This window comes from Ornithorhynchus anatinus, chromosome 8 (assembly GCF_004115215.2).
Source record: "Ornithorhynchus anatinus isolate Pmale09 chromosome 8, mOrnAna1.pri.v4, whole genome shotgun sequence".
In the NCBI taxonomy this organism is placed as follows: Eukaryota; Metazoa; Chordata; class Mammalia; order Monotremata; family Ornithorhynchidae; genus Ornithorhynchus; species Ornithorhynchus anatinus.
In genome coordinates, this window is record NC_041735.1 from 25,370,388 (window position 1) to 25,393,983 (window position 23,596).

Genomic DNA, 23,596 nt, shown 5'->3' on the forward strand with positions numbered 1-23,596 from the left:
CTGAATTAAGAGAACCCATATGTGAGTCTGGAAAAAGATGTACTCTTTTTCATGTGCTATGTGCTCAAGAACATTTCCTTTCACGGAGAAATGGCATGGGGGAGGACACTCATATGAAGTTGAAAATGACTTTGAATTTTTAAGCACAAATTTATCCATTCAAGCACACCAAATCACTTATATTCTTCCAGTTTCCAAATTAGCTCAGCCCGAGAGGAGCAAAAACTGACTCTGGGAGAATAACTTACACAGATCTTGCATCTATCATTTAATTTGCCTGCTTCAGTTATAGAATTAGGGTGATCCCAAATCTTGGGGCGAGAACAGCTTTAGGAGGCTTTAGTGGGCCCTCCTAAGTCTGGCAAATATATTTGAGTGTGCGCAAATTTATACACACACTTTCACGCTTACCCTCCTGACTCATATGCTTAAAAGAGATACTAAGCACAAAACCAATGAAACACAGAAAGCAGGAGTTCTGCGGCTCTTACCTTCACTGGATTTCTTTGGTACTTTAAACTTGACAAGAAGCTTTTTCAGTTGTTCCCTCACTGTAGTGGCCCTGACCAGCCCCTTGTAATTAAGGAAATGCTCTTGACACCACTGTGAATTCCTACTATGCTGTGGGGCAAACAAGACAATGGTAAATTTACAAACTGAGAGAAAAGCTTTTGCCACCCAGGAACTGCAGCATTTGAGAAGGCTTTTTTTCTTTCCCCTCTAATTCTGCTCACCCAATGGACTTCAGATTTTCTGAACACTTCCCATTTCCACTAATTCCCAATACACACAGTACTTTCTTAATCATACTTTTGCAGCAGAACTGTCGATCACGATTCTGATCTTCTACAACTCGGATATATATGAAGGGACATTGACAAAATATTTAATCTTTTTCTACGCCTCCATTTATCCAAACTGGAACTGTACTCATCTACGTTCCAAGAGCACAATAACATCTTTGTAAAGACCTTCGAGTGTTTAAGAAAAGAATTGCGGAATTGTAGAGTACCATTACTTCCAAACTCAGTCAGAGGGAAGACAGGTGGCAAACACAGTGCAACAACCTTTGCAAACTCATTTCTTAAAATAAATTTCACCTCTGAAGGGATTATCTTCAATTTAAGGTTCCCTCCCTCTCTCCCCTTCTCCTCCCCACAACAGACTCAATTATTTCTAGTCCCAGTCTTAAAACCCAGTCTTATTTCTGCCTAATATTAATGCCAGCAAGATTGAGGTTTGGAATACGTAAGCACCTGGAGAAAATTCTTAAGGCTTCAAAACAGAGTGACAAGAGTGCATGGGATAAGTGGCACGTGCACACATAAACCCTTGCATGGTTGTAACCTACCAGGCTGTTGGGTAAGTTCTGTGGGGCGCGTATGCCTTTTACGAGCACACCCACTTCACTCAGCCATAAAACCCAACTGAAACACACATGGACACAGTTAGCTCAGAATCTAAATGCAAAGAATTTCACATTCAGGTCCGAGAACTCTGTAGCAACAAGAAGACTCAGTCAGAAAAGCTGGGGACATCTGTGGCGTGACAGGCAGTCGGTCAGCTTTTGGTGCGTTAAACTATCTCCAGTCAGAGAGGCTTGAAGACTGCACGGAACTAAGTCAGCTCCCTGTTCCGTCAGTCAATATCACATTTGTAGGCTGAGCAGGTGATGCACGTTAAACAGGGCTTATGATACAAAAAGAGGTGCCAGGAAAAAATAGAGCTAGCCTGATCATCATTTGAATAATCTTAAACTTCTAGGACACTTTGCTTACTTTGACAAAAGCTTCATACACATTAAGCATAGTGAGATGGTCACCTTCTTCCACAGCAAATTTTCGGTGTTGCCGGATCTGAAAGAAGACGGTGTACTTTATCCATGTTTACCCGGCTATATTTTCACTCGGATATTCAAATGTAACCACTGGGGTTTACTTTTCTTCATTCCCAAGTTTTACTCCTAGGCTAAGCAAACAATATTTTCCTACAAAAATCAACAATATTAAACAACCTCAGAACTCTCCTCAATTCACTATGAAGATTGATTCTGACTTTCTAGGGGGTATTCTAATTTGAGATGGTGGGTTCCAGATCTCCGAAGTTCCCTTGGGGAATTTTTTGAAAGTTTAATGAAAGTTCTGGGATTAGCGACTTGCCTGAAGGGTAATAATACTCTTAGTATGTATTAAGGGGAAAATCTAAATGCTTACTTCTTGCAAATCTCCTTGGTATTGTTGTTGGGTTTTTTGGAAAGAATTCCAGTATTTCACCAATTCATTAAACTATCTTAATGAGCCCCTATTCTCTTCAAGTTCTCAAAGGTGGTACAGGGCACCTGTGGGAGCTGCAGCAGAGAGAACAGTCTTCCTCTCTGATTATTATTACTATTTTTTTTTAATGGTACCGGTTAAACTCTCACTATGTGTCAAACACTGTAATAAGCACTGGGATGAGGTATGCCCCAGGACCGGCAACAAACAAGTGTCTGAGCTAGGTTTACAATGCAGGTCCTCTGACTCCCAAGCCTGGGGGCTTTCTACTAGGCCGCACTGATTCTTTGCTGAAAGAAAGAGAAAGTGAAAAATCACTCTCCAGACAGAGGACTGACTGAGCTGCCGAGCCACCCAAACACCCTTCAAATTCTCATGAGAGGTGAAGTGGGAGAATGGAATGCCAAGTAGGAATGCGCTGGGCACCCCCACCCCCAAATGACATGAAGTCAGATTACATCCCATCCCTCTTGCTCTGAGAAGCAGCGAAGCTTAGTGGAAAGAGCACGGGCTCTGAGGTGGTGGGTTCTAATCCCGACTCTGCCACTTATCAGCTGTGTGACTCTGGGCAAGTTACTTAACTTCTCCGTGCCTCAGTTCCCTCATCTGTAAAATGGGGATTAAGACTGTGAACCCCACGTGGGACCACCCGATTACCTTGTATCTACCCCAACGCTTTGAACAGTGTTTGGCACATACTAAGCCCTCAACAAATACCATCATTATTAGTATTATTACAATACAAGAGCCTGCGAAGGGCCCTGACTTCCAAGGAAAGGGAGCGAAGCATTCTGCCACCCTCTCTAAAGCCTGGGAGGAGAGTTGTCTCCATGGATATGATCAATCCCCTTGTAAGGGGGGGTTTGAGCTCCCCAAATTATTTTCTTGTTTGGAGGAAACCTGGACATTCTCTTTACTTGAACCTGATGGGCGGCAGATCTGAGCTCTCCTATATTAAAAAGTGATGAGGCTATTTGAGAAAGATCCTCTCAGGGTCGCACCTGGAGAGTTTCCAGTCTCGGCCGAGGGAGGGAGAGTCAAGTAGAGACATACACGTTTCATTCCTAGCTTGGGCAGTGGCTAGCGAATGGAAGGCAATCTTCTACCAGTCAAAACTCAGCTGTGCTGGGCAGCAGCAGCATGGGAAAGAATCGAGGGCGGGTCAAGTTTATTGCGCGGAAGGAGGCAATGGTAAACCACTTCCGTATTTTTACCAAGAAAAACCTCTGGATACACTACCAGAACGATTGCATTTGGAGAGCAGGGCGTTCTGGGAGAGCTGTGTCCTTGGTGTTGCTATGGGTTGGAGACAACTCGACAGCATAAGAGAAGACAAGATTTGAGAACGAGTCTTCTCCTTTTCTAATTCAGATACGCAGTAACCAAGGCACCTCTCAAGTAGTCTTTGGTTGGTGACGCTCTGGCATGGTCCAGAAGCAGCGCGGTCTAGTGGAAAGAGCAAGGGCCTGAAGGGGGACAAAGAACCTGGATTCTAATTCCCACTCTACTACTTGCCTGCTGTGCGACACTGGGCAACTGTGTGACACTGTGGCTCAGTTTCCTTACCTGAAATATGAGGAGTTCTCCCTGTTCTCCTTCCACCTTAGACGGTGAGACCCATGTGGAACAGGGACTGTGTCTGACCTGATCATCTTGCATGTACCCCGGCACTTAACCCAGTGCCTGGCACATAGTAAGTGCTCAACATCGCTATTTTTATTAGTATTACTATTATTACGAATCTGTTGGTGACCTAACGGACACATTAAACAAGGGGCAGAATTCATATTGAAATACACTGAACTGATGAGAGAGTTGAAATTGAACTCACAGCCTGAGCCTTCTGATTTGGTGGGATCACAAAGACATTCTGAATCTGCATCATGGCCGCAATGCTCAAAATTTCCTGGGAGCAGCCAAAGTTTCCTGCAAAATAGGTAGCAAAACAATCTTAATTAATAGCTTGGGATGACTCAGTGTGAGGACAGGGATCTTCTTCCTCAAATCATCCTGGTACTTGAGTGACATACCTAAGCTGTAAAAGGAATTATTTCCAAAGCTCAACGATCCTATTTTGCCACGTGAACTAGTAGTTGTCGTATAAGAGGTGTGGGAGGCATGAAGGAATTTTAAGCCAATAAAGGCTGTTATTCTCTGGTTAACCAGGAAGTGCCAGGAAAGGCCTTGCGTTAGTCTCCTGATGCTCCCGGTCACGGTGCTCTGACTTCCAGGCCCCGGCAGCCAAAGGGGTGGGTGTGTGCATATGTGGGGGTGCGTGGACACCATGGTGGGCTCCATCGGTGGCCACTGCTGGGCAGTCCAAGCCAGTGGATCTTTAGTTTGGGGAAGCTCTTGGTCCCTCCTCCCCAGAGGGAAATGTTAGAGCCAGAAAACAGATACCCTAGGCTCCCTCGCCTGGGAATGTGGGGGTGGGGGTGGAATGATCTGAGCCAGGGTGATAGGGGCAGAAGGGGATGAAGATAAAATAGTCCCGAGTCCCGGACCTTCCCTATCCCCAAATCTATTCCACCCGCCTCAGGAGGGAAGAGGGGTTATTAATGCCCCCACCCCGCCACACCCCATTTTGTCTCCCATTGTATTGCGGTTAAGCAATATCCCAGGGTATTTGGGGCACCCGAGATCTGAAATATGGCCATCCTTGACTGGACTTAGTCATAAGTAGAACATTATGTTCTGTCAGTTGGCAGTAAAGATGGATGGTAGCAGATAGCAGGCTTCATTTGCACGTTTTTGATTCATATTGCCAGTATTTTTTTTTCTATAATAACTGAAATCAGAAATGAAGGTGGCCTTGTAGAAATGCTTAAGGTGCTCCCTCCCAATAACTTCGGACCTCCACACGTGATTTCAAGTCGACTACAAATCGGGGCACAGCAGCATGCCTCGGTGGAAAAAGAGCGGGCTTGGGAGACAGAGAACCTGAGGGCTAATCCACTTGCTTGCTGGGTGACCTTGTGCAAGTCTGTTGGGTTTTTTATGGTATTAGTTAAGCGCTTATTATGTGCCAGGCACCGTTCTAAATGCTGAGGTAGATACAAGTTCATCAGGTCGGACACAGTCCATGTCCCACATGGGGCTCGTGGTCTCAATCTCCATTTTACAGATGAGGTAACTGAGGCACAAAGAAAGTAAATGACTTGCCTAAGGCCACACAGCAGACAAGTAGTGAAGCTGGGAACAGAACTCAGGTCCTACTGACTCCCATAAATCACTGTAACTTCTCTAGGCCTCAGTTTCCTCATTTGTAAGGGGGGATGCAATACCTATTTTCCCTCCCATCTAGAGCGTCAGCACCACGTGGGCCCGGGAGTGTGTCTGGCCTGATTATCTTGTATCTCTCCCAGTGCTTAGTACAATGCTTGGCATTTAGCACTTTTCAAATACCAAATTATTATTACGAGTAGTAGAAGTAGCAGCAGCAGGCTCAATAAATACTCTTGTTTGACTGGAGGCAGGTTACTACTCACCAACACACCTGGCTTTAATTGAGCCTGAAAGACCTGACAGTCCTATGAATACAGTAAATTGTACACAACACTAATTCAGCGAGGATGGTGATAATTAGGAAGGCCTAGACATGCAGAGCAGTTTCAGACCAATAAGCATCCCGCTGCTCCTCCCAAGAGCTTATTACAGTGCTCTGCACACAGTAAGCGCTCAATAAATATGACTGACTGCTCCCTTGTTTGTCCACATAAATACGACTGACTGCTCCCCTGTTTGTCCACTGTCCATCCTCTCCAGCAGTCTCTCAATCAATGATACTTACTGAATGCTAACTACGTGCACTCTACTAGGCGCTTCAGAGAGTGCAATACTGCCGAGGTAGCGGACACATTCCCTGCTCATAACGAGGTCCCGTGGCCCACCTGTTTGAACCATTCGCCGGCTCTTCTATGTGTCCAACCTGATTTCGTTGTATCCCCCCAGCGCTTAGTACAGTGCCTGGCGCATGGTAAGCACTTAACAAATATCATAAGTATTATTATTATTGTAACCCAGAATCCAGAGCCACTTCACAGGTTTGAAGTCTCCAATATACCCGAAGCAATCTCTCCTATACCCCAAATAAAATGACCAACCCCTGATGCCTTACCTGATTCGAGAAGCATTTTTGCAAACATGGGGTTCAAGGGGAATTCTGCTATCCTTATACCTAGAGGTTCGGTTAAATGACAGTGTTTGTCCAGACCTGCCAGGGAAATAAACCTATCAGTTAGAAAGCAGATTCACTTGCTCATTCAATCACATTTATTGAGCACTTACTGTATGCAGAGCACTATCCTAAACTCTTAGGAGAGTAGAATACTTGTATGAATGTTGGGGAAGGGGGCTGCTGGATTCCATTGAATACAACTCAAAAACTAAAGTTCCCAGGAAGAACTGGAGTGCCCAATTCACTGTCCTGTACATCTTACAGGTTTGGGGTTTTTTTGCTTTTTTTTAAAGCGGGGGGAAAAAAACCTGTTCTGTGGCCAGGTAGTTAATCATATTTATTGAGTGATTACCGTGTGCAGAGCACTTTACTAAGTGCTTGGGAACATACAATGTAACAACATAAAAGACACATTCCCTGCCTACAGAGAGCTTACACTCCAACATCAACTATCATCCCCAAGAATGAAGTTAAGAAAGGAGCAATAGCAAGGACGATACAGATACTGAAGTCACAGAGACAAACTCTGAAGAAACAAATTCCATTTAGCCAAATCAGTCCGGAGGCTGGGTTGTCCCACAGATAGAAAAATATAAGAAAGTAACCTCCACGTTATTACCTTATTAAAGGTGAAATGGTTACTCAGTGGTTACTCAGGTTCAGCATTACTGCAAACCTCTATTTCCTGTGAGTTCTGAGTCACACCTTATTGTACTAATCCAAACATGGAATACAGCCTTTACAATGATTCAGAAGAGTAACGTCTTTTCTGACTCTCTGAAGATGGCAAAATTTCAGCCTGTAGACTAATCTTAACTGATGTTCAGGATACAGCTGGATATTACACTATAACTCTGTTCTATTATACTCTCCCAAGCACTTACTGTAGTGCTCTGCATTCATTCATTCAATAGTATTTATTGAGTGCTTACTAGGTGCAGAGCACTGTACTAAGCGCTTGGAATGGACAATTCGGCAACAGATATAGACCATCCCTGCCCAATGAGGGGCTCACAGTCTAAATGGAGGAGACAGACAGCAGAGCAAAACAGAACAAAACCAAAACAACAACGTCAAGACAAATGGAATCAAGGAGATATACACCTCATTAACAAAATAAATAGGGTAATAAATAATATATACAAATGAGCACAGTGCTGAGGGGAGGGGAAGGGGGAAGAGCAGAGTATGGGGGTGGGGTGGGGAGGGGGAGCAGAGGGAAAGGGGAGGCTCTGCACCCAGTAAGCCCTCAATAAATGTGATTGACTAACTGACTGATGCCTCCATTTAAGGTACTAAGCCAAATCTTGTCAAACAACTAATGCTTAAGCACAAACCCATCTAATAAACAAATGTTAATTCTGTAACCCACAAGAATTGATCAAACTAATCATTAAATCTTTACAACAACCCATGTTCTAATCCCAAATCCAAAACATTTACACCTAGCTTGGCTCAAAACACATCAATGGCTCAGGCCTTAACTCTGCTTGCCTTAACTCTAAAACGTTTTTCTGACATCTGATTTCTGTTGATGCTGACATTGCTGATGGACTGCACTTGTCGGTACTTGACACTAGCTGTTTTCCTTGGTGTCTAAATCAAGATGTGAAGCAAATCACTGAAAATCAAACTGAACTTTCCTCTCCTTCAGTTTTTATAGCGAAGAACTGAGCACTGAGCATCACCGAATTCAAAGTTTGCGCAGCAGAGGGTGGTACACTAAGCCATTCCAGCTGGCTTGCCTGCTTCTGACCCATACTGGTGACAATGGTGACCACTTCTGGGTGGTGACCACACTTCTAGGTCCGGATGCCACTTCATGCGTAAGACAAGCTGCCTCGGGGAGTCGACGCACCGACCTGAGCACCCTCTTCCACTTTAACTGGCCCCTCTTGCCTCTATGAGTAGCAGAAAAGCCACAAGCGAGCCCAGGTTACGGATGATCCTTGTGCCATCGACCCAAAAGTGGACCCGGAAGCAGGCCCAGCACAGCCCGGCATGAGCCGTACCAAGTCTGCTAGAGCTCGCCTGCAAATTGGCAAGGCAGTCAGATTTGCACGTAGCAAGCACTCAGTGAATACGATTGATTTGCCTGCTGATTTCTGGAATTAGAATATCAACAGTGAATTCCTTCATTTATGGTTTACAAGAGCTTTTTTTTTCCTCATGAGACACTCTTTTATGCATTTGCACGGTATAATTAAGACAAGTCTTGAGGAAAATGGGCAGCCTCACAAATTTCTAAAAACGACAGTGGCCTGTTTAGCAAAAACACTAAGAAATATTCCAGATTGACTCTGCAAACCCTTTTTAATCACATCTGCCTTTTAAGAAATGAGTTTTCAGTACTTTAGGTCCTGTTCTGTGTTTAGATTCAAAAAGAATGCCAGTCTTACCAAATTCTAAATCTTCTCAGTCCCTAAACAAAATAGAACTAGTGTTTAGACAGTGGATTAAAATAAAGTGAAAGGTGACAAAAATGACTCGGGGGCTAAATGCAACAACTCTAAGAGATCCAAGTACACTTTTAATAGCTTGAGTCCACTACTAAATTGAGACATCAACTAATTCTGATTCATCTTCTAAAGAAGGCAGGGTCATATCTACTAACTCTAATGTACTCTCACAAACACTGGGAGAGTATATAGAGTGAGTACTCAATAAATACTATTGATTGGGGACAGCGTGTATGGAGGTCCAGCAACCTAATGCAAACTGCCAATAAAGAACAATCCTAAAACACTAAAAATGTTCTATATTTTAAGTTCTGAGCAGAGGTGGGAGGGTGACCTACCTCAGGATATTCTGTTCCAAATTCTATTTTGGTTATAGCTAAACTAATTAGTGGCTACAACCAAATCTCAGATGGCCCTCGTTGCATAATACATTCAATATGTAAATAACGTTAACCAATCGAGATACAAAACTCTAGGGAAGAAACAATGTACTGTGTTTCACATTAGAAGTAAGGTGCCCTGACAAAAAATAGGTCATAAGTTTGTCTTTAGAAGACCTAGAAGTTTCCAGAATTAATTTTTAAGACCCCAAAATTAACAGTTAGTCACACTTAAAAGGCATCCATTTTAGGTAAGAGCTACTCTGAGTCAACATCACTTGAGCAGAACAAACAAAGAAAAAAATCCTCACCTCCCAGTGCATATAGTAGCTCCAAAGCCTGAACCATTGACTGGGCTGGGGGAGGCTGCGAAGAAACCATTATCGGAAAAAAAGAAATATTTCAATGCCGATATGAAAAGACTAAGAGGCTGGTGAAAATTGCCATAATTCCTGGATGAATCAACAGAAGCACTCGGTCGCAAAACCACGAAGGAGTCTTTGCAAATTGAAGAAGATGGGATGGAGTCAAATTTCCAGAGATGTTCACTATTATAGAAGATGGGTAGTAGTTTTGAGTCTTGAGGAGGTTTATCAAACAATCCCACTGACATTTTCCACAACAGTCTAATTCTGCTTCCTAACTTCATCAATTCTTCCCACTTTAAAAAGCACTAGACCACACAGCATTACGGTTTGGGGTTTTGTTATTTTTATGGCATTTGTAAAGCGCTTCCTATGTTACTATGTCTAAGCACTGAGCACTGAGGTGGATACAAGTTAGTTTGGACACAGTCCTTATCCCACATGGGGCTCTCAGTTTAAGTTGGAGAGGCAACATAAATGAACAGAGAAGTTAAGTGACTTGACTAAGGTCACCCAGCAAGCATGTGTCAGAGCCAGGATTAGAACCCAGGTCCTCTAACTTCTATTCATTCATTTATTCATTCATTCGTATTTATTGAGCATTTACTGCATGCAGAGCATTGTACTAAGCGCTTGGGAAAGTTCAATACAACACTAAGCAGACACATTCTCTATTTACAATGAGCCCAGGCCCATACTCTTTCCACTAGGCCCAACTGTTTAACTTGGCTGATCGAAACTGGGAAAATGAAGTAGGAATGTGGCCTAGTGAAAAGAGCAAGGGAATGAATTCGGGAGACCTGGGCTCTAGTGTTAGTTTCACCACTGTTTTGCTGTTAAATAATCTTGGATGTCACTTAACCTTTTTGTGCCTCAGTTCCCTTACCTCTAAATTGGGGATAAAATACTTGTTCTCCTTTCCTCTTACAGAGTGAGCCTCAATTGAGACAAGGACTGTGTCCAACAGGATTATCTTATATCCACCCCAGTGTTTAGAACAGCGCTTAGCATACGGTAAATGTGAAATAAACACCGTCGGTATTAAAATTAACGACTTTGGGTTTTTGCATCAAGGAAATCATTTTTAAACCCAAAGACAGTTTTTTGTTTACTTCTGAACCTTTATCGCTCCCCTTCCAAAAGGCACGAAGTGTCTTGTAAGGTTCTGTTTTAAAATAAACTGCCCAGATCAGTTCTGAAGAGCTCTCATCTATTCACCTTCAAGTGATTCGACGGTGACAGTGTTTTTAATAATTCCACACTAAAATTGTCCTTTTAGCAATGTTCCACAAATCAACATTTCTCAGTAGATTTTAGGACACCTTTCCTTTCGAGACGGCCCAGCAGCCAGAACTCACCGACATGAAGTGGAAACGGAGCACGTTGTCGATTCCCAGTGCTTTGAGCTGCAAGATGACAGGAGCCAGGTTACTGCGTTGCATCTCGGGCACAGTGGATTGAGGCAACTTGTCAAAGTCTTCCTCTGCAGGTGAGAAATCCACATTCTTTGAGAACAATCTTTAAAACCAAATGAGTCCTTCACTTTATAGACAAATTTCGACGATTTTTTTAGTGCCATTTTTTTAAGCGCTTACTGTGAGCCAGGCTCTGGGATAGATACAAGAAAATCAGGTTCCTGTCCCTTTCATTCATTCATTCATTCAATAGTATTTATTGAGCGCTTACTATGTGCAGAGCACTGTACTAAGCGCTTGGAATGAACAAGTCGGCAACAGATAGAGACAGTCCCTGCTGTTTGACGGGTTTACGGTCTAATCTGGGGAGACGGACAGACGAGAACAATGGCAATAAATAGAGTCAAGGGGAAGAACATCTCGTAAAAACAATGGCAACTAAATAGAATCGAGGCGATGTACAATTCATTAACAAAATAGATAGGGTAATGGAAATATATACAGTTGAGCGGACGAGTACAGTGCTGTGGGGATGGGAAGGGAGAGGTGGAGGAGCAGAGGGAAAAGGGGAAAAAGGGGATTTAGCTGCGGAGAGGTAAAGGGGGGGTGGCAGAGGGAGTAGAGGGAGAAGAGGAGCTCAGTCTGGGAAGGCCTCTCGGAGGAGGTGAGTTTTAAGTAGGGTTTTGAAGTGGGGAAGAGAATCAGTTTGGCGGACGTGAGGAGGGAGGGCGTTCCGGGACCGCGGGAGGACGTGGCCCAGGGGTCGACGGCGGGATGGGCGAGACCGAGGGACGGTGAGGAGGTGAGCTCACGGAGTTAATCCCCATTTTACAGATGAGGTTTCTGAGGCGAAGTGAAGTGACTTAATAAGTTAATAATAATGACTTAATAAGTGACTTAACCCCAGGTCACACAGCAGAAAAGTGGCAGAGCCGGGACTAGAACTCGGGTCCTGATTCCCAGACCTGTGTTCTTTCCGCTAGTTCACGCTGCTTCTTTCTTCACTTTCTTCAATGAGAAAGTGAATCTGCACTGAGTTTTATTTCCCGAAGTTCTTCCCCAGAAAGTATCTCATTCAGTCCTGAGGAAACTGAGGAGCAAAGAGGATGAATGCCTTGCTCCAGGTCACCTATGGACCAGTAGAAGAATCAGGGCTCTTTCTGTTAGATCACACTGCCTCCTAAAGGAGTGAGGGCAACTGCCCCCAAATCTCTATCATTTGATGCTTCAAAAACAATTTATGCATATTGCTGACCTTTAATAGAGATTTTCTTCCTTACTTTAAAATTTTGCTCTTTTGAAAATACTTCCTTTTCGCGTGTCTGTAACTGCTCTGGGCTTTTACAGAAATAATCAATGCCTCCTCAAAGTCTATATCACCAAAAGAAACCAAGGGGTATGCGTCAGTAAAGAAACTGGGTCTCGTACATGCCAGTTCAGGAGAGTGAGGGTTTTTTGTTGTGTTTTTTTTTTTAAACACGGAACTAGTTTCTTCTATCCCCCAGAAAACTCTAAAATAACTGGGTTTTAGCCTATTTTCTGCCAATAAAATCAGCAGAGTTGGCTTCGTCGTAATGTAGAAAAGAACTCTGCCCCATAATGCGCCCCCCCAAGCCCGCTCACTTGTTTCTAGGGCTCTCCCCAAGGGGGTATCAAATGTGATGTCAAATGCAGCCGTTATCAAAGAGGATGCTATCTACATCTGGGTCGCCGGCAGAAAAGAGCCCCAAAACTAGGGCATCCCAAGAATCTGGGACGACTGAAAAATACCTAACCCACTCACAAAACCATCAAGTCAAAAAGCACATTCCATCAGAGGGGCACAGCTGCGGAGACTTCAACTTGGCTAAAAAAAACTAAGCAGCCACATCAACAGGCAAGTTGACTGCATTTATAAAAGACATCATCTTTAAAGTCTAATGCATTCAAATAAACTATGGAGAAACTACGGAGACGGTGGAGACTTTGCAAGGTTCCCTCCCACCAAGTCACACCTCCTCTTTAGCCAGAATTAAATCCACCTGGTCTCACGCGCACAACCAAAACTGCAACTTCTGCACAACTCAAAAGCCCCACTGGCAGTCCATATATGACTGTATTTTAGAGCTTCACTGAAACTGCAGTCAAGCTTTGTCACGAGGGTTATATTACTGGGGCAAAAGAAGGATGGCCCTGAGCTAAACACGCAGACATTTTGAAGTCTGGTTGATACAAATTGTTCTCCCTCTTTTTCTCCTGCCCTTCCTTCACTCCCTCTCCTCACCCACCCCCATGCATATAAATACAGTGCCTTGCACACAGTAAGCACTCAATAAATAAATACATATGAACAGAATATGAATAGAATGAGAATAGCTCCCTGAGTCACAAGCAAGCGGAGGGATTGGTGGCTTAGAGGGCTTCACACATGCCTCCCCTAAGCCTGTCTACCCCTCTAGACTGTAAACTCCTTGTGGGCCGGGAACGCGTCTACCAACTCCGTTCTACTGTACTCTCCCAAGTGATTAGTGCAGAGTTCTGCACACAGTAAGCACTCAATAAATACAATTGATTGACCTCTCCCCTGCTGTAGTCCCTTCTTCTGGAGGTTCTGGGGGACAGGGGGAATAGTCCCTTCTATTTCTCTCTATTGCTGCTAGAAAATTACCCATCCCCCCCAGTGACCGAACTTTCCTGCTCTCCCCCAAACACCCCATTCCTCCTACTCCAAGATCCAGAGACCCCTTCTTCCCATTTTGCCCCCAAAGTGCCAGTGGTGGTGACCCACTCCCACCTATCTGTCCCCATTTGTTCTAGAACTCTGGTATCGGAGCTGCCGAGGTAGGAGTTCCTTCTCATCTCCCCGCTTCCTCACTTCCTGTTCCTGCCGGCCCGGGTGAAGATCCTTGGCAAGGAAAGACCCTTCCGACGATGATGACGACGATGGTATCTGTTAAGTGTTTACTGTGTGCCAAGCACTGTTCTAAGCACTGGGGTAGATACAAGGTAATCAGGTTGTCCCACGTGGGACTCACAGTCTTAATCCCCATTTTACAGATGAGGTAACTGAGGCGCAGAGAAGTTAAGTGACACATCGCGGATAGGTGGCGGAGCTGGGATTAGAACCCACAACCTGTGACTCCCAAGCCCATGCTCTTTGCACTAAGCCACGCTGCTCCTTCCACTTTCTGACTGATCCAGACATCCACTCGGGTATTCCCTTTGGTGTCCATGGGTCTGTGACCGCATGATTGGCTCATCAGAGGGTGGAGGGGTGTTAATGAGAGATGATGAATGTGAATATTCCAGTAGAGTGGATATAAGAGTATATGGGAAAGCGAATATGTGGCTGAGCAAAATAATAATAATAATGGTATTTGTTAAGCGCTTACTCTGTGGCAGGCACTATTAAGTTCTGGGATAGATGTCTGGTATTTGGAACAGTGTTTCTGTCCCACAGAGGGCTCACGGTTTTCATCCCCATTTTACGGATGAGGGTACTGAGGCACAGAGAAGTGAAGTAACTTGCCCATGGTCACACAGCAGACAAGTGACAGAGCAGGGATTAGAACCCAGGTTCTACCAGGCCCACGCTCTCACCACTAAGCCACGTTGCTTATTATGCACGGGGGGTGGTGACTAGTCAGCATATGTGAATGGGAAAGCGTGAATGCATACGGGTGAGGGGTACCGTGTGCAGCTAAGGGTGGGCACAGTGAGTGTAATAATAATAATAATAATAGTGGTATTTGTAAAGTGCTTACTATGTGCCAAGCACTGTTCTAAGCACTGGGGTAGAAACGAGGTAATCAGATTGTCCCACGTGGGGTTCAAAATCTTAATCCCCATTTTACAGATGAGGTAACTGGGGCACAGAGAAGTTAAGTGACTTGCCCATGGTCACACAAATGACAAGCGGCGGAGACGGGATTAGAACCCATGACCTCTGACTCCCAAGCCCGGGCTCTTTCCACTGAGCCACGCTGCTTCTCAAGGTGCGTATGGATGAGTGAGAGTGGGTACGCGTGGCAGAGTATGGGTATGGGGGTGCGAGTAACTGTGTAGGTGGATAAGATTGAGTGGGTGGGTGTGTAAGGGTGAGTGACTGTGTGGATGAATGGCTATGGGAGTGCGCGTGGTTTGCTCGATGGCAGAGCGAAACAGCGGGTTTTGGCAGCTGATTGTGGTAATGTGAACGTGTGTATCGGTGGAGAGAGCTGCCTCTATCTGTAACTCCTTAGCCCCAGGCAAGATGAGGCATATTCTGTTAGCTATCTCTATTTGCTACGTAGAAATTCCGTATCATTTCCTCAATTCCGTTTCGCTGCTGCTAAAATCAACAGCGAGGAGACTCCTCCCTCCAATGGCACGGTAGAACTAAAGTGTGCTGAAGTAGTATCGGTCGCCATTTCAAGTACTTCAGGTGGGCCTACCTCTGCGCCCAATATGGAGGGGTAGGAATGGCCGTGGAGGTTTTCCTTTTCTCGGTTCGGGATCAGACGGGATGCGCGGAGGCGGTCAGTGGGGCATGACATCGTTAGCACGGCCCTTCGTAGGAGGCCAAGATACAAGCTCTATCCTGGCTACAGGCCGCTAACCTCTGGATTGGAGTTTCTCCTCCGCTTCCTGCAGTGCTGCCTTGGGAGACGAAAGCCAAAGGCTGACTACGACACGATCTCCTCCACTGGGTGCCGATGCACGGATGGCGGCCGTGACTCTGGACACTTGAACGCCATTTTCCCATACCCTGTCTTTATTCTTTTACTCCTCCTCGCTTCCTTCCACCCCGCCTGCGTTCCTCATCTTCAACTGATGGATTCTAAACACTTCAGGTCGCAAAAATGGCTAGGGCGACTCCCGTTTTTCAGAGCGAACTGGAAACGGCAATTAGATTTTTACACCCACGTCATTAGGAAAAGATTTGTGCTCTCTGAATGAATTAGAGAACAGATAGAGTTTTGAGTCTATGAAAGAAGTCCAGAATTCCTCCAGTAGACAATCTCCAGTTTTGTCCTTTTAAATCAATCAATCAGTGGCAGTACTGAGCACTTACTGTATTCAGAGCGCTGTATTAAATGCTTCGGAGAATATAACAGACCCATTCCCTGCCCACAAGGAGCATACAGTCTAGAGGGTGAGAAAGGCATTCATATAAATAAATTACAGATATGTGCATGAGTGCCCTAGGGCTGAGGGAGGGGTGAATATTAAGTGCTTAAAGAATACAGATCCAAGTGCCTAGGCACCGCGAAAGGAAGAGAGTAGGATAAAAGACAGCTTAATCAGGGAAGACTTATTGGAGGAGATGTGATTTTAAGGTTTTGAAGATGGAGAGAGGGGTGGTCTGATGGCAGAGCCAGAATTAGAACCCAGCTCTTCTTACTCCCAAGCCCCGTGCTCTTTCCTCTAGGCCACTCCGCTTCCCTGAATTGCAGAGGATGTTCAAGTGACTACTGAAGTTCAAAGAGGGCAGGAGGGGGGAAAGTCAACGGTTGAACGTGGTGGTCAGGAAAGGAGGAGGGGAGCGGACAAATGTTCTGATGAGGTGCGGGGTCAAAGGAGCCAGAAGAGGGGGTAGATTCTGAGAGGAGGAGAGGGACTCCCTCTTGAGATACTGCTGGGAAGGATGACACGTTGAAGGTTGCTAAGACCCAGTCTTTCACCCAAGCCATACTAACCTGTGTAAAGCCTGAAGCATTTCCCGGAGCGGTTCCGGCCTCCTCGTCCTGCTCGCTGATTAGCCGACGCCTGGGACACCGGAACCACCACGAGACACTCGATGGCCGTTTTCGGGTTATAGGCTCGGAGTTTCACAAAGCCGCAATCTATCACAAACACGATCCCGTTGATCGTGATCGATGTTTCCGCGACGTTGGTGGCGACTATCACCTACGGGAGTCCAAACGTTGTGTAAGGCTCAGTCCAGCTCCCCGTGCTGGTCAAATCTAGAGCAATATCATCAACGGCTATGCAATTCATGAATTCATGAATTCAATCGTATTTATTGAGCGCTTACTGTGTGCAGAGCTCTGTACTAAGTGCTTGGGAGAGTACAATACAACAATAGACACATTCCCTGCCCACAGTTCTGTTGCCCTTATGTTTTCACTTTTACTGGCACGATTCATGATCTGGGAATGCACTTCCAACTGCTTCGATGGGAATGACTACGGACTTTTCTATGATGCAAAGAAAACATTGCAGTAGAGAAGGAGAGCCATTTAAAATCCCTGCATATTTATACTTCCAATGGTAAAGCTGCCTCATTCTTAGCAGCAATTTTACAACCCGTGCTGAAAATGGCATCGTGGGGCTCCTTCTGCCAGATATCTCCATGCCTGACCCTTCCTGAAGAGCCCGCTCCCTTACCTCCTTCCACTCCCCCCACCCTGGTGGCAGAGAAGAATGGAACCCAGAAGATCTTGAGGAAATCCGTGGGAGGTGCCGGGGGCTGCACCCCCCCTTTTCCAGGTGGGGCTGCCCCACGCTTCCTGCGCCCCCTTCCTCCTACCCGGAGCTCTGAGTGGTGAGAATGTGATACCAGAAGCAGATTGTAATTTTGGGTGGGATGTTGAAAAACCACACCAGCATCTGCAAAGGATTATCTACCATTCTAGTTCTCCACATTCCACGTGGAGAGCCACACTTGTGTCACTTTCTGTACCCAGGTGGTGGTTTTGTGATCTACTCAGGCCAAAAAGAGGAAGCAAACGAGGGAAAATGCTGGATTTACAGCATCTAGTGAGTTTTCACTTCAAGCCCATCTAGCACTATTAAGTATATGCTTCAAAACTAGTACAGTTACCGGAGGATACATAAACTCAGCAGGCCCACGGGTGAAGTTATCAAACCCGATTGTGATCTGGGAGACCACTACCCAACGTCTGCTGAGTCTGGAAGAGAATCACACCCTCATCCTAAGAAAGTCGACGGGGCTCTCTGGAAGTTTTACCTTTCTGACGCTGTGTGACACCCTTTCAAACACTTTCATCTGCTCATACGAAGGAAGCCCAGCATACATGGGAAGAACCCGAAGATGTCTTTTCATCCCAACACGTGACAGGGCTCGGGCTTGTTCTATTAGTAAGGATACCACAGCCTCCACCTCTTCCTAAATTAAAAAGAAGTAAATAAATAAATGAAAAGTAAAAGAGCTGAATAATCAAATACATATCGGGGTTTCGGAAGAAGACGCAAATCGACTTTAGGCTCAAAAAGTCAACTACGGTCAGGTTCAGCAGAGGCAGATAATATGGTGCGATTTAAGTGAAACGCCAGCACGGACACCCGCCAGACATCAGCCAGTGTGGTCAAGGTTTTCTGGTGAAATCCTAACTCGTGTCCTTACATTCTCCTGTGCCGCTTTTGGATATACCACAAAACATTCCACACTCCCTGAAGGAACATAATGTGCAATAAACCTTTTTCTTGACAGTGATTTTCCCTAATGTGCAAAAGACGAAAGGGTTGCAGCTGGAAGATATATTTGAGGAAGATTCCTATACTCCACCAGTACTCAGGCCCAGGAAAATCAGCGGGCTTTTGTGGAGGTGAAGCTGCTTAGCATCATCAGCATGTGATGAAAAGACTGCCACGGAAAAAGCAGGATGGAGCAGCCAGGATTTAAACAACAAAGACCAGATACGGAAACATTAACTTTCGGTAAACAAAAAGGCCAACTGAATTTAAAGAACATTGTTCAAACCAGTTCATACTCACCGTAAGACAAGCTACAGTAACAAATTTGAAACATGACTAATCACCTCAAACTGAGACTCCGAGAACTAATGACTCACTGACAATTAAGCAGTGTTGTGGATTACATCAAACTACAGAGGTTTGTCGGTTTTGTAGAGAATGAAGTATGTGCACATGGTGTAGTCTAACATCGGAAGAATGGGTAAACACAGTACCAAGAATATTATTGTTGGCTCTTCATTGATGATTTGATTATGTTAAAGCGGAAAAAAAAAGGCCCAGTGAGATTACCTGACCAGTAAGAAATGCCAATATATCCCCATCACCCTCGGTCTGATGAATTTTCATCACTGTTTCCACAGTTGATTTGACATAATCTGGAACAGGGCTGGAAAGAAATAGGAGGTACGTTTGAGAATGTTTGTTTCCCTTCCCTTTGGGAGCATGAAGATCCAACATTACCTCACTTCTAGCGTACCCAGCTTCGTAAAAATCACCTGTCTCGCCAACAACTTAGACCTGCAGTTCCATTGGCAATAAACAATGGAATGTAGTTACCGACTTGCTTTGCCCCCCTTGCGGAACTGCTATCATTATTTTTATGATCTGAGAATGGAAATCGTCCCTGTTCGCTTTGCTTAATTTTTGACAAATTACATTGAACAGGTTTATTCAAATAGATGCAGAGCCAAATGCTACGAACTGTCCCTTGTTCAGGAATAGAAGTTCACTTCTAGTCACATCCTGACTTGCCTACTGAACCTGGCTCCTCCAATCTCTCCTCTCTCTACTCCATACCTCAATTTTGCCCCCTGGATCATTTCCCCAAAACATTATTCTGCACATCTCCCCACTCTTCCAACACCTTCAAGGGTTACCAATTCCTCCCCACAACAAGCCAAAACTTCTGATCATCTGGCACCCAATCAGGAATCACCTCATCCGTCAATCAACAGAATTTACTGAGTGCTTGCTCTGTGCAGAGCACTGTATTCAGAGCTTGGTAGAGTACAAGAGGAGTCCTGCACTCAAGAAGTACAAATGCAGTGGGGTGGGGTATGAGTATCCAAGTGATTAGGTGACAACAGAAGGGTTGAAGTGGCAGTTGGAGGGGATTCAGGTGGAGAGATAAGGGATTAATCAGAAAAGGCCTCCTGGAAGAGATATGATTTCACAAGGGCTTTGAAGACCTGAAGAGAGAGCGAGCTCCAGGAAGAGGGAAGGTGTTCAAAAGTGAACCACCTCAGCATGGCATAGTGGATAGAGCCTGGGCCTGAGAGTCAGAAGGTCATGGGTTCTAATCCCTGCTCCGTCACTTGTCTGCTGTGTGACCTTGAGCAAATCACTTCACTTCTCTGGGCTCAGTAATCTCACCTGGTAAAATGGGAATTAAGGCTGTGAGCTCCATATGGGACTGGAACTGTGTCCAACCTGATTACCTTGTATCTACTCCAGCACTTCAAACAGTGCTTGGCACATAGTAAACACTTAACAAATACCATCATTATTATTATTATTCACTCCTCCTAGGCTAACCTACTTACTGTGCCTCGCTCTCCCCTCTCCCACCTCTAACCTCTTCCTCCTCCCTGGAACTGTTTTCCTCTTCATATCTGCCAGATCAAAGCTGTGCCCACCTTCAAAGCCTTCTCAACTTAATTCCTCCTCTTCCCTGGTTTCATCCTCACATGGACTGCCCTGAGCCCTTGGACCAACCAATCAATCAATCAATCAATGGTACTTATCGTACACTTACTAAGTGTCGAGCACCATACTAAACTCTTGGGAGAGAACAATACAAGAATATACCAGATACATTCCCTGCCCACGATGGGCTTATAGTCTAGAGCCACTCACTTATGTACTCACAATCACCTGAAGCATTTTGGTATATGCCTTAATTACTTCAACACTCACCAAAATATCCACCTCCTTTTCATTCTAAAACAGTAAATTATTTTAGCATGGAACTCCCTCACTAAATTGTAAGCTTCTTGAGAGCAGGAAGAGTGTCTCAACTCCATTATACTCTCCCAAATGCTTAGGACAGTGATCGTCCCACTGATGGCACTCAATTAGTACAACTGATAGACCGACAACGTCAAAAAACAGCCCAATGATGGAACAGGGAACAGTGCTCTTGGGTATTTCCTACTTACAGGAGGGCAGAAAGTCTTTCGACAGGGAAATGGAGCACCTGAAGCTTCTGTTACCCAGTGTTACCCAATCCTTTTCCAACCCCCTTCACTACCTCTCTCCAAGTAATTTTCTTCTTCTCACATATCAGAGGGTAGGAAACTTCTGTTTGAAAACAGATTAAGATTTTACCCAAGAAACTTTCATGAATTCGCTTTTGGTCCAAAATCAATGAACTTTTGCAACGTTCTCTAAATGGTGACTTCCACTGAAATTGCATATAATTGTAGTCTTTGTTAAGCACTTACTGTGACCCAGGCACAGTACTAAGCGCCAGGGTGGATACAAACAAATCAGGTTGACACACCCCCTGTCTCATATGGGGCTCAGTCTCAATCCCCATTTTACAGATGAGGGAACTGAGGCATAGAAAAATAAAGTGCCTTCCTTGTCCAAGATCACACGGCAGACAAGTGACGGAGCAGGGATTAGAACCCACTACCTTCTGGTTCCCAGACCCGTGCTCTGCTACATCATGCCGCTTCTCTATGTAATTGAACTGTGTCATATTGTAGCATAGAAATCTTCTTGAAATCACCACTTATAAGGATTAAACACAAGGGTACCTCTGTAAGTAAAAGATGTCCACTGGAAATGTTCTCCCTTCCACTGTAATGATCACGCATGTGTCCTTGCTGGGATCACTGGTCTCATTTTGATTAAAGAAATCCCTAAATTTCTATAATGTTAAAAAAAAAATCCATTTCTAAGATGACTAGAAAAAGTTGTTCCTAGAGACATTAGCTTAATGGCTATTTAAACTACCAGGTTACTGGGAAGGACAGCAAATATTTTACATTACACAAACATTCCATGGCAATACAAAAGATCATGTGCACAATTATTATTAAATGACTATCTTTTCCTTTGAAACTACAGCCTGTGAAGCTACATTTCAATTCCAGTGTCTTCAATGAAGATTTGATAAGGTGTCATTAAAGGTCACCCTTCAAAACAACAATCGCGTAACACGCCCAAATTAATAAGGGGTTCATTAATTAGAAATCACGTCAGTAGATATTTAAAAATAAATAGTTGACCTAACCACATAAGGCGCCATATATACGTGTGAATTTAAACCTATCTTTGGGATAGCTCTTTTAAATATCTAAATGTGTTTGCACAGGAGTCAATGAAGGGTATCTGTAATTTACTGAGCATGAGTCTCCCTTATTTTAAAATCAATCAACCAATCAGTGAGCGATTCCTGTGTACAGAGCACTGTAATAAGCGCTTGGGAAAGTAAAATACTGTTGTAGAGTAGGTAGGCACATTCTCTGCCCATAATGAGCTTACAGTTTAGAGGCGGGGAAAGGCATTAATATAAATTATGGATATTCACTCAACCCTATTTATTGAGCGCTTACTTTTTGCAGAGCACTGTACTAAGTGCTTGGAAAGCACAGTTAGGCAACAAACAGAGATAAGCCCTACCCAACACTGGGCTCACAATCTAGAAGGGGGGAGACAGACAACAAAACAAGTAGACAGGCAACAACAGCATGTGCACAGATAAGTACATAAGTGCTGTGAGGCTGAGGGTGGGGGAAATAACAAAAGCAAAGGGGGATAAGGTCATTTGACAGGATGGTCTGGAGTTTCACTTCTCTGTGCCTCAGTTACCTCATCTATAAAATGGGGATTAAGGCTGTGAGCCCCACGTGGGACAACGTGGTAACTTTATATCTACCCCAGTGCTTAGAACAGTGCTTGGCACATAGTAGGTGCTTAATAAATACCATTATAATTATTAAATATAATACAGTGATACTTAATCTTTCTCCCAATCAATCCGCAGAGCTGAACATTTAGGCCATTCAATGCAATGAAAAAAAAATCAAATCAATAGTTATAATTTACTATAGTCATTTCTGCTAAAATATTCATTCAGTCATTCAATTGTATTCACTGAGCTCTTAGTGTGTGCACAGCACTGTACTAAGTGCTTAGGAAAGTACAAAAGACAAAGACAATCCCTGTTTACAGGGATTTTACAGACTAGAGGAAGGAGTTTACAGACTAGAGTGAATGTTGACTCGATTCAGTAGTTATACACAATGCTTTTTTCTGACAAATGCAAAAAAAGAGGTACTGACCAACATTTTCCCTGTTTAACTCTAACCCACACTAGAATCTACAGCAGCACCACCTCCCTTTTCCCATCACTTCCCAGTAGCTCTCACACATCCAGACACTCAATTTGGGAGGGCCAGAACTTTCAACCTTTTTTAGCAGGGAAAAAAAAAACCACCAGGTAACAGAACTGAGCATGTAACACATGATGATTATTTTTAGCTGGATTCAGGATATCCTTGAGTTTCTACAAGTTCACCTTGGGCAGCATTAGAAGAGACCAACTTTGTTTCACCATTAAGTAAATGTACCTTTAACTTTGATAGAATTCTTAAATTTTTGTTGAATAAAATAATTGTCTTTCATATATTCTTGTTATAAGAGGCATTTTCCCAGCCTGACACTGGTTTGTGTGGCTCAGCTTTAATAGGCACAAATGACGAGGGACGGAACAGTTGGAAAGGAAACCAAACTTGGAAAGCTCTGGGACTAGATAATTGATCGGGAGATCAACCGGATCTCTCCCTGGACTCCTTTCTTTCCTTGCCCATGCTCTGCTGGCCTGGCTCTCTCGGTAACCT

The 23,596-nt window shown here is 44.3% G+C and overlaps 1 protein-coding gene across 1 annotated transcript in view; it reads right to left on the minus strand.

The window, feature by feature from the left end:
* Positions 1-23,596, minus strand: part of DHX35 (DEAH-box helicase 35) — a 57,697-nt gene that overhangs the window by 9,654 nt on the left and 24,447 nt on the right. The window contains exons 9-18 of the mRNA XM_007656191.3: positions 21,509-21,621; positions 19,038-19,134; positions 18,001-18,159; positions 16,727-16,937; positions 11,013-11,137; positions 9,601-9,655; positions 6,391-6,486; positions 4,105-4,199; positions 1,779-1,856; positions 492-621 (exon numbers count right to left, since the gene is read on the minus strand). Coding sequence (XP_007654381.2) covers positions 492-621; positions 1,779-1,856; positions 4,105-4,199; positions 6,391-6,486; positions 9,601-9,655; positions 11,013-11,137; positions 16,727-16,937; positions 18,001-18,159; positions 19,038-19,134; positions 21,509-21,621 — 1,159 coding nt within the window. The remainder of the gene's footprint in view (positions 1-491; positions 622-1,778; positions 1,857-4,104; positions 4,200-6,390; positions 6,487-9,600; positions 9,656-11,012; positions 11,138-16,726; positions 16,938-18,000; positions 18,160-19,037; positions 19,135-21,508; positions 21,622-23,596) is intronic.